We start from the raw sequence: 18,777 nt of genomic DNA, 5'->3' as shown, positions 1-18,777 counted from the left end.
TTCCGACCGATCGACTTCAAACCCGTCGCGAGCATCTTCAAGGACCCGAAGGAGCGCCGTGCCCGGTGTCTGACTTTGTTCTAGACTCTAGACTCAGTGGTACAGTACATGGTCAGTGTTGTTTTTGGCAGCACATTTTGATTTTAGTTTTAGTCATAGGTCTCTTGAATAGTTTTCATTCAGTTTTAGTCACATTTTAGTCACCTGGAATGTGTTTTAGTTTTAGTCTGGCTTCCGCGGTATAAACAACAGATCCACACTGCCACTAGAGGTGAGAAAACTCTTGACCAGTGCTACAGCACCATACCCCACGCGTTTCATGCCGTGGTGCATGCCCCCCTTGGTCTGTCGGACAATAACTCTATCTTACTGATCCCCCAGTATCGTCAGCAGCTGAAGACCTGCAAACATTGCACCAAAGGTGGCCTTACACTAGCCGATAATCGGGCATTTTTGACGCTCGGGGGGTGCCCGACTCAATCGGGCACCCCCCGCGCGCGATCGGCCCGATCAACATCAAGAATGTTTGATATTTGCTCGGCCCCGCTCCGATTATCCTGTAGTGTGTGGTGCTGTCAGATTTCAAATGCCCGATTATCGGCTAGTGTAAGGCCACCTTAAGACTGTAAGACAATGGTCCCCTCAGGCTGCTGATAGCCTGAGTGCCTGCCTTGATTTAACCTGTTTTTCAAGATGCATGCGTTGACCTGGATGAGTATACTGACACAGTTACCTCCTACATAAAGTTCTCTGAGTCTCTCTGTATCCCATCTAAGACTGTTACTGTTTTTAGCAATAACAAACCTTGGTTCAGTAAAGAGGTTAAAACCCTCTGCTCAAAGAAAAACGAAGCCTTTAAGAGCATGCTGTGAAAAAAGCTAAAGCCAAATATAATGACAGTCTGCAAGCCAAGCTACGTGCCAATGACACCAAGGGTGTTTGGCAAGGGATGCAGACCATCACAGGGTATAAAGGCAGCCGCCGAGCCCCAGATGATGACCCCCTCCTCCCTGATAGATTGAACGAATTCTATTGTAGATTCGACATGCCCAGAGATGTCCATCCCAGTGCAGCAGCAGTTAGTATAGAACAAACTACCCTCCCTCCCTTTGTAGTTAGTGAGCAAGAGGTAAGAACCCTCCTCCTTAAACAAAACAGCAGGAAAGCAGCAGGCCCAGACCAGGTCTCTGCTTTTACTTTAAAGCACTGTGCCCACCAATTATCTCCTGTCTTTGCTGGTCTAGTTTTAGTCGACTAAATATCATAAGATTTTAGTCGACTAAATCTACAGGTGATTTAGTCGACTAAAATGTATTTTGGCGGGCCTTGATGGAGTCATAATGACTATGACATAGATGGTACATGGAGGTACTGACTTTGTTCTAGACTCAGTGGTATGGTACATAGAGATACTGACTTTGCTATAGACTCAGTGGTATGGTACATGGAGGTTCTAGACTCAGTGGTATGGTACATGGAGGTTCTAGACTCAGTGGTATGGTACATGGAGGTACTGACTTTGCTATAGACTCAGCGGTATGGTACATGGAGGTTCTAGACTCAGTGGTATGGTACATGGAGGTACTGACTTTGCTATAGACTCAGCGGTATGGTACATGGAGGTTCTAGACTCAGTGGTATGGTACATAGAGGTACTGACTTTGCTATAGACACAGCGGTATGGTACATGGAGGTTCTAGACTCAGTGGTATGGTACATAGAGGTACTGACTTTGCTCTAGACTCAGTGGTATGGTACATAGAGGTACTGACTTTGCTCTAGACTCAGTGGTATGGTACATGGAGGTTCTAGACTCAGTGGTATGGTACATGGAGGTTCTAGACTCAGTGGTATGGTACATAGAGGTACTGACTTTGCTCTAGACTCAGTGGTATGGTACATAGAGGTACTGACTTTGCTCTAGACTCAGTGGTATGGTACATGGAGGTTCTAGACTCAGTGGTATGGTACATGGAGGTTCTAGACTCAGTGGTATGGTACATGGAGGTTCTAGACTCAGTGGTATGGTACATAGAGGTACTGACTTTGCTCTAGACTCAGTGGTATGGTACATGGAGGTTCTAGACTCAGTGGTATGGTACATGGAGGTACTGACTTTGCGGGGCTGCTCTGCTCCTCCACGGCCTCCATGGCACACTGCAGGGACCTCTGCAGGGACAGCAGCTGGCTGGACGTCTCGCGCAGCATGAAGCGAGTCACAAACTGGCCCAGCACACTGGAACCCTGGTACTCCTGAGAGGGAGAGAGAGATTAACACACAGAGAGAGAGAGAGAGAGAGAGAGAGAGAGAGAGAGACGGCGAGATGTCATTGTCAGTCTGTTAGGACAGACGGACAGACAGACAGACAGACAGACATACAACTATGCAGAGACACAATTTTGCACACTGGCACGCACTCACAGCCACACACACGAACACGAACACGCACACACACACACACACACACACACACACACACACACACACACACACACACACACACACACACACACACACACACACACACACACACACACACACGTGCACGCACACGCACTCACACGCACTCACACGCACTCACACACAGTGTGTGTGTGTGTCACACACACACACACACACACGCACACACACACACACACATCCCTCAGACAAACAAAACGCTTTGGAAATAAGTGCCTGGCGGAAATGAATTGGCATACTGTAATTGAACACTCTCTTCTTGCTCGGCAGATCCAAATCTCCCAACGTGGATTTCTTTTCAACTACTGCAGTCGCCTCCATCACCAATTATAATATAATGAAGCAGTCCGAGAGGAGCTTCCACGATAATAAATAATACTAATAATGTCTATGCATGTTAACAATAGCTAAAGTATAACATAATGCTTAGTAAAACACCAAAAGGGGTTCCTGTCTCTTCGTCACACCTTTAGTGTGACAACCAGCCTGTATATATATGCTGCTGACAGCCGCCGTGGGATTAACGGCCCGGAACCAGCTGCATCTGCTGCTGAAATTGCAACAACTCTCGGTGGATTTCTCCCCCCCCCCAACCACCCCCCCCCCCCCACACCCCGTTCTGAAAGCACACCGAGAGCCAGAACACAGGACAAGGTGCTCTAATTAAGACCGGAGGCATAATTATTTAGCAGACGTCTCTATGTTATTGACTTGATATAAATATTCTTGGCAAGAAAGTGTGCTGAAGTAAAGTATACAGTATACTGAAGTATACTGAAGTATACTAATATTAATAATAATAATATCTCAAACTTATATAGCGCTTTTCTGAGTACCCAAAGACGCTTTACATGGGGGGGGGGCTTACAGAGGTAACAACAAAATAAAAACAACTTTATTAGAAAAAAGGAAAAACACTAAAAGCTAAAAACATTAAAAAGAAAGACAGTGAGAAGGGTTAGCTAGGGAAGGCAATATTGAAGAGGTGGGTCTTGAGGGCGGTTTTGAAAGTTTGGAGGGTGGGGGCATCTCTGAGTGCCTTAGGGAGGGCATTCCACAGGGTTGGGGCAGCAAAGGCAAAAGCTCTGTCCCCCCACGTACGGAGTTTGGTTTTTGGGACGTCGAGGAGGTTTGCGTCACCAGACCTGAGGGAGCGGGAGGGGACATGACGTTTGAGGAGGTCACAGAGGTAAGGGGGAGCCAGGTTGTTTAGTGCTTTGTAGGTGGTCAGGAGTGTTTTGAAGTGGATTCTTTGTTTAACCGGTAGCCAGTGAAGGTCACGGAGGACTGGTGTAATATGATCTCTGAAACGGGTATTGGTGAGTAGACGGGCGGCTGAGTTCTGGACATATTGCAGTTTATTGAGGACTTTGGAGGTGGTGCCGTAGAGGATACTGTTGCAGTAATCAAGGCGGGGTGTGATGAAGGCGTGGATTAGTGTTTCAGCTGCGGAAAATGACAGAGAGGGTCGGAGACGGGCATTGTTCTTGAGGTGGAAGAAGGCGGTTTTGGTGACTTGGTTAACATGGGGGAGGAATGAAAGGGTGAAGTATACTGAAGTATACTGAAGTATACTGAAGTATACTGTATACTGAACAACTGAAGTATACTGAAGTATACTGTATACTGAAGTATACTGAAGTATACTGTATACTGAAGTATACTTCAGTGTGCGTGCGTGTGTGCGTGTGTGCGTGCGTGCGTGTGTGGAGCAGGATGCAGGATCGCGTTATTAAGGACTTCTAAAAAGCCTATATCTGCTGCGCTGACTACATGACCTTGACCTTGGGGACGAGAACTGAAGTTACATACTGTGTACGTAACACGATACACATGCTCAGGAAAGCTCACCTCTTTGGTTTTATCCATTGCCTTTAAGATGGAAATATTGAGGCTCTCTAGAGCTGAGAGGACATTCACGTACTCCCCCAGGTGCTGAGAGAAGTAATCTGGCAGGAGACATAGAGAGAGAGCCCAGTCAGTCAATACCAGTGATGGAAAGTACTTTTATTTAAGTACTGTACTTAAGTACAATTTTGAGGTATTTGTACTTTACTCGAGTATTTCCAATTTCCAGTACTTTTACTTCTACTCCACTGCATTTCATTAACCACTTCAACCATCTACATTTTGTCAATTTGAAAATAGCCGATCAGCTATTTTCAATAGATTTTGTACACATTTTTAACTTGTGAAATGGGACATTCTGCAATATGAGTACGTTTACCTATAGTACTATATGTACATTGTGATGCTGATACATTTTAAATTCCGTATAACGAAGTAGTTCTAAATTGCAGTATTGGTACTTTTACTTAAGTAAAACAATTGAGTACTTTTTCCACCACTGGTCAATACACTCATCACAATGCTGTCCACCAGTGGTCCTTGAGGGGGTTCCAGGTGGTCCCCAGCTAAATGTGACCAGATTTGACTGAGAGACTGCCATCGCGCAAATTCCAGCTTTTCACCAGAGGAGAAAAATTAGTTTATAGCACAGGCAGACTCTTCACATACAGAGCATGTCTGAAATAAGTGTCAGAGCTGAAATGTAAATATGAAATAAATGCTTAAACATGTAGCTAGGTGTAATGTTAGAGACCACAGAAGTGAACCTTTCAAGCCTGTTTTCTCAACTCGCTGTTTTCTGCAAGACATTACTCTATAAGCCATATCTCCAAAACTGGTGGGTCAAACTGAACAACCAATATGTCAATTTGAAGCTATGATTCCGAAAATTCAAAAACATCCAATGGCAGTCCCTCAGTCAAATTTAGTCACAAATGATAGCGAGTTGGTAACCAAATGGACCCTTTCTTTAACTCTTGAGATTTCAAGAGTTTAATTTTACGTTCTCGAGAGTTACATTTTATTGTTAAACATCTGCATTACTTAATTCACAAGAAGTCTACACACACTTAGAGAATGTAGAATAATTGTTATTTTGATCGTTTGCCAACAGCTTGGAATTGTGTGCCAACGGCAACAAAATATTCTTTCGTTTTGGGTCTGAGAGGCTATACATCTCATGGTGGTCTGTGGTTCAAATGCAGAATGAACTAGAAAAAGTGCCCTTCTGGGCACAGGTCTCCACCAGGAGGATAGGAGTGTGTGTGATGTTTGGCAAAATGTTTAGGAGTAATATAATCATGTTTTGTGTGTGTGTGTGTGTGTGTGTGTGTGTGTGTGTGTGTGTGACGCGGCTTGGCCTGTTGTAGCGCCACCATGAGGATGATTTGAAAACTGTCAAGTGGCATTTCTTCCTCAGCCTAGTGGGAATATGCATGCACAGTTTCACCGCAATCGGACGCTGCGTTGAGTAGTTGTGGCAATTTGTACAAAACGGGTACAAAGCGGGCTACTCCTGAAAGGTTTAGAAGCCAATCGTAGGCAATGAAGGTGGATTATGAGAAATCAAAAAACGCGTCTTGATCACATGACTATGGAGAGCATGTGTACCGATTTGCGTGAAATTTGGATAAAATCTGAAGGAGTAATATTAGAAAATGGGTTTTACATATGTCGGCCTCCTGGTGGCGCTATAAAGAGCAGATGTGAAAAATTCCAGTCAAAGGTTTTTCCTTGGCCTCTAGGGAGTTGGCATACAAAGTTATCCACAGATCCGTGCAGTTAGAGGTAAAACACTTTTCGGTGAGTTATAGCGCCACCATGAGGCTGAGTTGAAAATGTTCACGTGGCATTTCTTCCTCGGCCTAGTGGGAATTTCACAGAAATCACACGATGTGTTCATGATTTGCAGCATTTTGTTTGAAACTGAGCACTGCTGCGAACTTTAGAAGCCAATCTTAGTCAATCAGGATGGAGTCTGAGAAATCTGAAAGACCCGTTTCGTTGAATGGTTCTAGAGAGACTGTGTACCAATTTGCGTGATGTTTGGACAAAATCTGTAGGTGTACTGTCCAAAAACGTGTACCAATTTGCGTGATGTTTGGACAAAATCTGTAGGTGTACTGTCCAAAAACTTGTTTTGCACAAAGCGGCCTCCTGGTGGCGCTATAACAGGCCGTTCTGGAAATTCTGGGGCAGAGGTTCATCGTTGGCATCCAGGGAGTGTGTGTGCAAAATTTGACATCGACCAGGTTAACGGTGCCGGAGATTAGCTGTTCACAGACGGACGGACGGACGGACAGACACACACACACGGACACGGACACGGACACGGACACGGACACACGGACGGACGGACGGAGTGCAAAACATACTCTCTCCCCATGCCTTCGGCCTGGTGGAGACAATAATGGGCCTTGTAGATAATGGCCGAAATGTATATATAGGGCTGAGGTGGTTAATACATGTTTAGCTACAAGGTAACTAGTAGCTAAGGTTTTCAAATAATTGTAGTGGAGTAAAAAGTACAATATTTGTCTCTGAGATGTAGTGGAGTAGAAGTAAAAGTATTGGAAATTGGAAATACGCATGTACAAATACCTCAAAAGTATACTTAATTACAGTACTTAAGTAAATGTACTTAGTTCCTTTCCACCACTGCATATTATAAATATAATAAATATCACATATAAAATAGTCCATTCTCACAACACCAATCCTTTGTACTTGGCATACAGATTCCCATCAAAGGATAAACCTGATCATAAGAGTTATTTGATCTTTTAAGGGTTAAGAAAACAATCCTAGGCTGCTAAGACATCAGATAAATAGAGTGAATTTCAATTAATCTCACAGGAATCATCCCAAGATATGATGAAACATCAGAAAAGGACAGAAGTGTCAAAACAGCTTTGGTTAAATATAGTGTTATAAATATAACACTTTGTGATGACAGTCATCATCACAAAGCTGTATCAATTTGACACAGTATATAGGTGGGGAAAATGCAGCTGTACTCTTTTTTTAATTGAATCCCCCCTGCATGCATCTTAGATTCCATTATGTTATCCATATCGATTTTGCACATTTGCCCAGTCCCCGTATATCTGTCTCAACAACAGTCTTTAGGGATATGCACCGAATATTCGGCCACAGAAACGATTCAGCCGAATGGTGGCAAAAAAATAATAATTATGCATATTCGGTTCCGTTGATTTTAGAGGCCGAAACCGAATAGTCAAAGAACCGACAAATATGCGGCTATGACAGCAATGTTTATGGTACAAAAAATGGTTAAAAAAAATAAAAAATAAGAAAAGATATATAATAGGCCTACTAATCATAATCTGATATTCGCTATTCAGCCAACTGTTTCCGATATTCGGTATTCGGCCAACTGTTTCCGATATTCGGTATTCGGCCAATTGTTTCCGATATTCGGTTTCGGCCAATAATTTCCCTTCCGGCGCATCCCTAACTAGCTTACATTATCACCGCAGCGGCTCAGCATTGACCTACAGATTGATTGATTGATTGAAGTATTTATTAACAGTTTGCAGAATTACAGTACATTTCAAGCACAACTCAATACAAAAAATGTCAACTGTGAGTGGACGACCCAATAAAGCATTACACTTGTTTACAAGAGGGTCCACCATGTTCAATTCATCATAACATTTAGAGACGTACAAATATACACTACGCCAAAAACAGGAAATCATCATAGAGGGGGTAAAAAGGGGGGGAAAAAACTACAGTGAGGGGAAAAAGGGGTGGGTGAAGAGTGAGTGAAGTGCATGTGAAAGCTTGGACTCTGTGATGATGGGATGAAGATGGACTGCAGCGCAGAATTGAGATGCCATTGCCATTCAATAAATTATGCATGGTTTTTATTCTGGGTAGCTCCTGTGTTTATACAGGCCTGGATATTTCCCTTTATTCAGGTCAGTGATGGGAGAAAAAAAAAAGTACTTAAGTAAAAGTATCAATACTGCAATATAGAAATACAAGTTAAAGCCCAGGAATTCAACATTTACTTGAGTACATTTACTTTTACTTGCTCATTATGCAGAATGTCCCATCACACGTTTTCAAATACAAAACACATTTTGAAAATAGCAGGTGGGCTATTTTCTAATAGCCGGAATGTATGGGTTGAAGTGGTTAGTTACTAGTTAGTGTAGGGCATGTTGTAATGATAATCCAAATAACTGTAATTTATCCCTGAATGATAATCCAAATCACTGACTAGTAACAGTTACTAAAGTTTTCAAATACCCTTTGCCTCTGAGATGTAGTGGTAGTAAAAGCAAAAGTATTGAAAATTGGAAATACTCAAGTAAAGTACAAATACCTAAACATTGTACTTAGTTACTTACCACCACTGCTCAAAATGTGTACACTCAAACGATAAAAGATGATGGATGCAGGTGAATCATGGTGTCAATGGTGGGGAAGGTTGCGCAGCTTTCTCGTGGGCGATGGAGGAGGTGATATTTTTTATGACAAACCCATTGTCTACCCATTAAATAAGAAAATAAATAAAAAGAACCAAGGTTTCATATTAATGTGATGTGTAAACTAAGGAATAGAGCATACCTATTCACACGCACCTCGACAGTGGGTGCAGGGCCAATAATGCAATCATGGAAGGAGGTAGGGCCCGCACACCATTCTTTTGGTAAAGAATTACTTTATTGAATAAATCGACAACGTTTCGATCTTGACAGATCTTCGTCAGGTCAGTATACAGATGCACACATTTTCATCACTTTTATCTAGTTCCCTCAGATCGAGTCCCTCCCCTCGTTATGTGCCACCCACAGGAAATGAACTTTCTAGACATACTCATCAAAAGAGATGGCAAGGGGTTTGCTGTTCATATTTGCATGCTGATTCATTCCATCCCACACATTTAAAGAAAAGTTTACCCATCAGTCAATACAGTCGAATCCGCAGGGTCTGCAGTAATACACCAGACTTTATAAAACAAGCGGATGAACTAGATAAAAGATTCCGACAAAAAGAGTATCCTGAACAGTGGGTAATGGCAGCTAGAGACAAATACAAAAATATGACACAGGAAGAATGTCTGGTAAAAAAACAGGTAGCACCTACTGATACCAGCACTTGCTGTTTTCTACAATACTCTCCCATGGGGAAAGAGTTTGAGAAGATCATAAAAGATCACTGGCACATAGTAAACACAGATCCACAACTGTGCAATGTTTTTAAGAACACTCCAAAAGTAGTGTATAAACGTCCCCCAAACATTAGAAACATGTTGGTGAAATCTGACCTACCCCCAGTAACAAAAGGAACCTTTTTAGATATGCCTGATGGCAACTATCGCTGTGGTTCCTGCACCCAGTGCAACTTTACTACAAAGTGTACTACTTACAATCACCCACAGACAGGGGAAAAGATGAAACTTAGAGGGTTTATCTCATGTAACCAAAAGAATGTCGTTTATCTAATCTTGTGTCCTTGTGGTCTTGCCGACATAGGGAAGACAACCAGATGTTTGAAGACCAGAATTGCAGAACACAGAAGCAACATACGCATGAAAGATCAGCGCAACCCAGTAGCTGTACACTTTGCAGAAGCACAGCACAATGTTTCCTCCCTGAGGTATATTGGAATAGAACATGTCAAGACTCCACGAAGGGGGGGCAATGTAGACAACCTCCTACTTAGACGTGAAAGTTATTATATACATATACATACACTACAAACCATGTCTCCAAAAGGTCTAAATCAAGACAATGAAATGAGACATTCTCTGTAGCTTCTAGCCCATGCCTTATTCCCTCATTCCATTGAATGTAAGCTGTACCCTCCAAAGAGGTATTCAGTAACAGTGAATCTTAAAAAGAGCCTCTGAGAAAAATAAAAGTCTATGCTCCTATACCATGGAAAAAGTACCCAAGTGAGTTGCTTCTGTGTATCTGCATCCTGAGTCACCACTAGAGGGACATATATGAACCCTCCTATATCCAAATGGACCCTTACTAGTTATTCTGTACTTATGGTGTTTATGTTCAATTGTTCTATGTCCACACTCATGATATAATGTGGTACTGGAGTCTCAACTAGAGTGAAACAATGTTTTTAAGTAATGTTTTTAATATTATGATGTATTCTATGTAAATGGTATATATAAGTATATTTTGTATACTTTGTCACAATTCTGACTCCTCATGAGTAATGAGACTCACCTGAGTTTTGTGGGGGTGGCACATAACGAGGGGAGGGACTTGATCTGAGGGAACTAGATAAAAGTGATGAAAATGTGTGCATCTGTATACTGACCTGACGAAGATCTGTCAAGATCGAAACGTTGTCGATTTATTCAATAAAGAAATTCTTTACCAAAAGAATGGTGTGCGGGCCCTACCTCCTTCCATAAACTAAGGAATAGAGACATGCAAACAAGACAAAGCAATTACCCCACTCACCTGAAAGCTTGTCAGTGTCTAGGTTGCTGCAGGGAAGAGCACAGGGGGAGGCAGAAGGGGAAGTTAATTGAGTCCAGCGAAATTCAAAGATGTGCCGCTCATGTTCATGTCCAATGTGGGCTAGAAAGGTTCAGAGCTGTGTGGCTAGAATTTTAATTATCAGGCCAAGGAACTTGGTATTCAAACCTAAAGTAGACATTAGTAACTATCTCTGAGTTAAGCCAATGAATGCAATCAAGGACGGTTGTGTATTACTGGCCCAATAACAGTTTCCTGATCCTCATTAAAAGTCCATTAGTTTTTGTATTATTGCTTTTGTAACAGGCTGTTAAGGCCTCATTCACACCTAAAAGACACCTGTCTTGGGTCTTGTCCGTGTTTAATGGACGCTCCAATGCATTTCCAATGGAAGTCACATGGTTTGACGAAAATGTTTTGTTTGATGGGGGGGGGGGGGGGGGGGGGGGGTTGGGGGTCAGAACACAGCCATCAAACAAAAACGTGTTTGGTCAATCCATGTGACAAATCCATTGCTGCGGCCAATACACGGACAACACTCCGGTGTAGCCAACACCCCAGGTGTAGCCAACACTCCAGGACAGGTGTAGCCAACACTCCAGGACAGGTGTAGCCAACACTCCAGGTGTAGCCAACACTCCAGGTGTAGCCAACACCCCAGGTGTAGCCAACACCCCAGGACAGGTGTAGCCAACACTCCACGTGTAGCCAACACTCCAGGTGTAGCCAACACTCCACGTGTAGCCAACACTCCAGGTGTAGCCAACACTCCAGGTGTAGCCAACACTCCATGTGTAGCCAACACTCCAGGTGTAGCTAACACTCCAGGTGTAGCCAACACTCCAGGTGTAGCCAACACTCCAGGTGTAGCCACTCCAGGTGTAGCCAACACTCCAGGTGTAGCCAACACTCCAGGTGTAGCCAACACTCCACGTGTAGCCAACACTCCATGTGTAGCCAACACTCCAGGTGTAGCCAACACTCCACGTGTAGCCAACACTCCACGTGTAGCCAACACTCCAGGTGTAGCCAACACTCCAGGTGTAGCCACTCCAGGTGTAGCCAACACTCCAGGTGTAGCCAACACTCCAGGTGTAGCCAACACTCCACGTGTAGCCAACACTCCAGGTGTAGCCAACACTCCACGTGTAGCCAACACTCCAGGTGTAGCCAACACTCCAGGTGTAGCCAACACTCCACGTGTAGCCAACACTCCACGTGTAGCCAACACTCCAGGTGTAGCCAACACTCCAGGTGTAGCCAACACTCCAGCCCGTAGGAGTACAGTATACGTGCAATGACCAAATATCCCCCTCCCGGCCGGGGCTTATTCCCGCCTCCGAACACGACACAGTTGTGTTCGCATAGACCAGTGGTTTTCAACCTTTTTCATATCAAGGCCCATTATGTTTTTGTTCTAATAAGGGTCCAGGACCACCTGGAACCACCTCAAGGACCACTGGTTGAAATCCACTGGTATACCAAGCCCCCGGAACGGCTCTCCAACGTTGAAGCTGCCACTGCCCTACTGGCCAAAAGTGGAACTGCATCACGTCCATGGAGGTGGACGGACGTTCAGTGACATCATGTGTGTCAACTCTGACCTCCAAATTTGAGGTCCGCTCTCAACCTCCGCTCGCTCGAGCCATTGAGTTATAACGGTACTTCCGGCAGTCTTCCGGGTGCTTCAAAACGCCACTACCCAGCAAGCACGGTCCTGAACGAATTAGTATCGTCTCTATTGGGGCTAGATCAAGTCAAACCAAGACTGGTCAGATCTGGTCCAGAATATCACCTGATTTCAACCAACATAAGTCATCATAACGCTATCATGACGTCATTTGGCTTGCTGGGTAAGCAACTTCCATTGAAATGAAGAGCAGGGGGGCGGGGCTGTCGCTCCCGGTCCTCACTCTATCCTTTATAACTCTATGGTATAGACGCTCGACAAAGCCAGAATGCTGCCAGGATGCCCCGCGGTGGATTCGAACCCCGGCCACTCATTCCGGTTTAGATCAAATCAAATCCAACAACATTCAAATTAAATGCTTACTAAATATGTGCCAGACTTTGGAAGGATCGATGACTGCTTGGGGCTGCGAAGATAGATGATCACACCATAAATGTGCCCCCCTTTAAGAGGGTTCCCCTGTGGCTAGGTTAATGGATTTTACTGGTCATTTAGGTCTATACTCTGTCAAATGAAGAGGCACCAATTAAAGCTGGCTAATGACTTGAGTAATTAGAAAACTCGCAAAAATGTCCACGTCTACACGCCATGTCCTCAATACTATTACTGATTGATGGCTCGTTCTGCTTTTACAGAAAGCTCTGTATTCTCAATGGGGATACGTTGTTTATTGTGAGTTTGATACATTTTAATGTCCTCCTCTGTGTGTGTGTGTGTGTGTGTGTGTGTGTGTGTGTGTGTGTGTGTGTGTGTGTGTGTGTGTGTGTGTGTGTGTGTGTGTGTGTGTGCGTGCGTGCGTGTGCGTGTGCGTGTGCACATGCACATGCACATGCACATGCACATGCACATGCACATGCACATGCACATGCACATGCACGTGTGGTGTATTATGAATCATATAAGCATATATCATAGCTACAAAGGTTTCTCTTAGGCAGTGTGGAGATTTCAGTAGACTGGACGACTCAGATTTCATTACCATAAGTAAAGCATGTTTACACTTACAACGAGCGAGACCAAAAGGGGCTATTGTCAATGTCTGAGCAACACCTCACAAGGGTAGAATGCAAATCCTTTTGTTCTGAACCCCTTTGAAGCTTGGTCTCCTGTGGTGTGAATCTAGAATTCTCCAGTGACAATTTGGGAGAGAGAGAGACTTTTGTCTTTCTTAAACTGAGTTAAGGTTTCAATATTTACTTGCTTAAAATGTCTTAAAACACTCTTCTGTCATTATAGAATAAAGATAAACGCTAGGAAACTAATACATAGACTGGTTACTAAACTATTAGAGTGCATTTAGTACTAATCTAAAATGTACTCTTAACATAGGGTATTTCAGGAATATAGTTTTATGTACCGAGTTCATTCATTTCTTAAATATAGTCAGTTCAGTTTTATATACTTTCATTATGTTTAGCTACGGTTTTATTGTATTCTCATTTCACCATTGGAACAAATGTATTTTTAGGACTGTATTTCTTGCTCCGTTAAAAGGTTATTACTATGTTGACATGCTTTTGTCTAGAACGCCCGCCTCTAACCGAAAGCCTGGCTCAGACCTCATTGGTTAAAAGTCAGGAAGTGTTCATGCTCCGGTGAGGGGAGGGACTTCTGGGGAAAGCAATTCTTGTGTGTATATAATGCCTCTGACGTTTTCATTCAGGGCTGATCGACTAGTCTCATTTTGGGACGGAGGCTGGTGTAGAGACAGTCAACTGCGTGTACCTTTTTATACGCTGTTTTGTTACGACCTGACTATTTGTGTTTACCAAATAAATGCGGAATGTCATGAGATTACCATCACACGTTTTTCCTTTGTTCCTTTCTCCTGCTCCTCCGAGACGACACGATACCACACACGTGCACGCACATGCACATGCACATGCACATGCACATGCACATGCACATGCACATGCACATGCATGTGTGTGTATGTGTGTGTATAAAGGTGTGTGTGTGTGGATGCAGGGTGTGCACAAATACACAGTAAATTCATTATTTCACCTGAGAAAACTATAAAGACAACTTTGACAAACAAAAATATAATTCAACCATCTTGTAGATAGATGCACAATGCTGTTCCAGACTGTCTCAACAGATGAAACTAGGCTTTTAAGTGCTCCATGAATATAAAGTCCCCGCTGACAAAAGGCAACAGACGTTTGGACAAAAGGAAACCAGACAGACCAATTACTTCTTCAGCCTCTGGATGATTTTTCAGATTGCAGTATTTGAAGCGTGCCTCTATGTCCAGAGGGGAGGAATAAGTGTTCACATAATCCTAGTGCTGCAACTGCAGAACTTCATTAAATTGTGCTAGAGGTACGTGGTCAGTCCTTTTGTGTCTCTGTGTCGGGTATGACCAAGTCTTTTGCCACGGACACGTTTGTACGGACATGTTGGTGACCCCTGGTTACTGGTTATAGTAAAGTCAGATTGCTGTAAAAATAAAACGGCTACTCCGGTACAGTGTTTTTTTTGGCAGCAAATTTTGATTTTAGTTTTATAGTCTCTTGAATAGTTTTCATTTACTGTAGTTTCAGTCACATTTTAGTCACCTGGAATGTTTTAGTGTTAGTCTAGTTTTAGTCGACTAAATATCATAAGATTTTAGTCGACTAAATCTACAGTTGATTTAGTCGACTAAAATGTATTTTGGCTGGCAATGATGCCGTCGTAATGACTGTCCAAAGTACAACAGCTTCTGCTACACCCGTAGTGTTATCCCCAACGTACATACTCCCTTCAGCAGTCCAGCCAATTAAGTTCAGGATTGATTTTCATATTTTAATTATCGTACCTTCAAACCCAGAAGCAGTCTCTGCTCCCCAAAAATATTATGGATCGTTTCACACCCCAACAGCCCCAGGAGGCTGGGATACTCGTGGAGAAATCTATTGCTCATTCTGAGAATCAGATTGAAAACATAACAAGAGTGACAGAGCTTTAGTATCTGCCTGAGGAGATCAGACTTAATGCAAGAAATCACGTTTAAAAAAATGTTTTTTTTTTGTTCAATATGAGATGAGTTGTATTAAATGTGTTAAATGTTGACTGTATGTTTTATGCATTTATTCAATGTCAAGTGAATTTAAATGCATACGCTTTGCTACTGTGTACATCAATTGTTTTTATACATTTGTATAAGCTTGTAAAGCATTTTGTTTTGACATTATTATCATATTTAATTGAAACTCTTTGCCTGCAAACAATGGGAAACAAATGATTTTAATATGAACCATTTGCATGGTTCAATCAGACCATCTTTGCCACCTACTTGTTCTGTCGTCCGTCGATGGAGAAGAACAGCTCCTGTAGCTCGTCTGTAGTCAGGATGCCATCAGCAAAGTACGCATTGAACTCGTCAAATGACAGCTTGCCATCATCTGAAATTCAATTAAAATATCACATGTTTAAAAGACAGCAGGATATGAGTGTGTGCGTGCGTGTGTGTGTGTGTACTGCATTCCACCCAACCCTGCCCTATATCACGATCACAGTATTGCATTATATCACAATCACAGTATTGCATTATACTGTGCTCTAAATATACAATTGGTACATTGAAAAGGCAAAACGTTGCAGCTTTTGACTGTTTTGGTCAGAATCATTTTTTCTTCTGCATAATGAGTTACTGTAGTACAAAATAAGTACAAAATTGCAGTGGACAGGAAAATCAATAGCGGAAATGAATTGCCTGGTTGTTTAAGGTGATGTGTGGGGAAGTGTCTGTTCCAAGACTGTCTACTATCAATCTGTCCACTGCTAGAAATTTTACAGATTAGTCAGCATCTGCAGTCTGCTGGACCCAAGTGCTGCATGAGGATTATTGGCTACAATGGAAATGTTATTATGTTGCTTAATAACAATAAGAGTAGCTATAATAGCTTCAAGTACAATCACAATGACACACGTGTTTGTCATTGTGATTCTCGGAGTAGAGGGGAAAATGGAGTAAAGAGAGAGGTATCAGTGTTGTTTTTGGCAGCAAATTTAGATTTTTAGTTTTAGTCATATGGCTCCGTTTTCATCACCGCTAAACCCCTTATCGCTAAACTTCTTTGCCTCTTTTGACTATTTCGAAAAACATTTTTGAATAGTTCAGCTAGCCTCTACATTGACACGTTGTGAGCTTGTAGACTGGTCATTTTAACTATTCGACTAAATCTACAGTTGATTTAGTCGACTAAAATGTATTTTGGCAGGCCTTGATGCCGTCGTAATGACTGTTTGTACACTTGCTGAAAATAGCCGATCTACAAGTGACGCGTTGTGAGCTTGTAGATCTCAGCTATTTTCAGCCTGCAACCAAGTGTAAAATGAATTATACTGGATCTCTTGTCCACTAGTTTTAGTCGACAAAATCAACACTGCAACATTGATAAAACCTGTGAAGGAAATAAAAGGAAAGCGGCCCAATTACTTCTGCTGCTGTGCATATACAGTATAGCCCACACAACTCTCTCTAGAAAAACATCTCATAAGAGCCTGTGTGATAATATAATAGCCCTGCCATGCATATGTGACCGGGTCTGGCAAATAGGCCCTCATCTCGACCAGAGTAATTTTTCAGTTTTTTACAGATTATTAAAGTACAGAATGTAAGCTTTCATATGATGTATCATTCAATGAAATTGGAAAATATTTGAAGGAGATATGACCATTTTAAAATGATTGTGCTGTTTTACCCAAAGCTGAGAAAATCCCCTTCATGTCAACACCTAGAGCTGGCTAGCCTACTTTGACTTATAAATGTATACATTTAATTTGCCCAAATCAATAATCTGTTGGAATGAAAACCTTCTTCAACATTCAAACTGTGTTAATATGAAAAAAACGAAAATCACAAAAAAAAAATCAAGTTTATTTTAGATTTTCTGCCTTTTCATTATAGGCGAGATGAGGACCATTTTGCTAGACCTGGTCACATATCAGTCCAAATAGAACTCCTGGCTAGATGACATGATATCACAATGAGGGCAATTTAATATGCCGGGGGAGAGTTCCTGTTGGCTGATTTGAAACTCCAAAGGTAACTTTGAAGACCATCTGTTAGCTGGAGCCTCGACCGGTCCGTCAGGCCCCTAGCTGAGCTGAATACGTGATGTGATTGCGGAGGGAGGGCAGCAGCAAGACAAGCCACTGCCGCAGACCAATTTCTCTGCTTTCTATTCGCAAGCCTTTCTCACCTCTCTTCTCTGATCTCTCTATTGCTCGCCTCTCTTTCTGCCTCCTCACATTCACAGTGAAAGGCTAATGAGCAGCTGTATCGAGCTATACCAAATTGACTATCAAGTTCAACACATTCCATGCTATTTGACAAAGAAAAACTATTTAATTTCCCTTTTTAACTAGCACCATCTCCGTGCCCACTGCCATGACTTATTTAGCCGCGTTGTGTGCCACACGGCGGTGTCGTGGCACGTTGCATCTGTGACGTTGCTGTGAGCTTGTTTTTGATAACAAAATTTGTAACATTAGAGCTGATATTATGAATGGTGCTGCTGCTAGCTCAAGCCCTCAAACAGCAGCTAATGGTGCCAGGGTTGATCTCTCCAGGGGGAGCCTACTGTCTTTCTGCACAATTGATGAAGACGAACTCCGAAAAAACATATCTCAGATGACATCATCCTCTTGTTCATTGGACACAATTCCCACCACCTTTCTCAAAGAGGTTTTAGACAGTGTGATTGGAGATATCCTAAAAATTGTAAACAGCTCTCTACAATCAGGCGTCTTTCCAGACTCACTGAAGACGGCTGTAGTTAGGCCCTTACTCAAGAAACACAATCTTGATCCCTCTGTGCTGGGTAACTATCGACCCATTTCTAATCTGCCCTTTCTGGGCAAGGTTTTAGAAAAATGCATCTTTCATCAATTGGATGTGTTTCTACAGAACAACAATGTGCATAACAAATTCCAATCGGGCTTTAGGAAAGGCCACAGCACAGAAACAGCACTTGTAAAGGTAATTAATGATCTTAGGGTGTCTGCTGACAAGAAACATGTTCTTTTACTTCTAGATCTAACGGCTGCATTTGACACGATTGACCATTCAATTTTAATACAGCGTCTGGAGCACTGGATAGGCCTGTCTGGCACGGCCCTGTCCTGGTTTTCCTCCTACCTAACAAACAGAAGCTATTTTGTCAATCTCGCTGAGTTTGACTCAGACAAACACAACATCGGTTCTGGTATTCCACAGGGTTCGATTCTTGGTCCTCTGTTATTCTCCCTGTACATACTGCCATTGGGAGAACTCATTACCAATCACGTAGTCAATTTTCATTTCTATGCTGATG

The 18,777-nt window shown here is 42.6% G+C and overlaps 1 protein-coding gene across 1 annotated transcript in view; it reads right to left on the bottom strand.

The window, feature by feature from the left end:
- necab3 (N-terminal EF-hand calcium binding protein 3) overlaps nt 1-18,777 on the bottom strand; it is a gene marked incomplete at its 5' end in the record, with an annotated part of 84,085 nt that overhangs the window by 38,906 nt on the left and 26,402 nt on the right. The window contains 4 exons of the mRNA XM_079510417.1: nt 2,117-2,253; nt 4,313-4,410; nt 10,768-10,793; nt 15,753-15,861. Of these exons, the coding sequence (XP_079366543.1) occupies nt 2,117-2,253; nt 4,313-4,410; nt 10,768-10,793; nt 15,753-15,861 (370 nt within the window). The remainder of the gene's footprint in view (nt 1-2,116; nt 2,254-4,312; nt 4,411-10,767; nt 10,794-15,752; nt 15,862-18,777) is intronic.

The sequence above is a fragment of the Electrona antarctica genome (genome assembly GCF_951216825.1).
Source record: "Electrona antarctica genome assembly, chromosome: 9".
Taxonomy (NCBI): Eukaryota; Metazoa; Chordata; class Actinopteri; order Myctophiformes; family Myctophidae; genus Electrona; species Electrona antarctica.
This window is presented reverse-complemented; position numbering and strand designations above follow the sequence as displayed.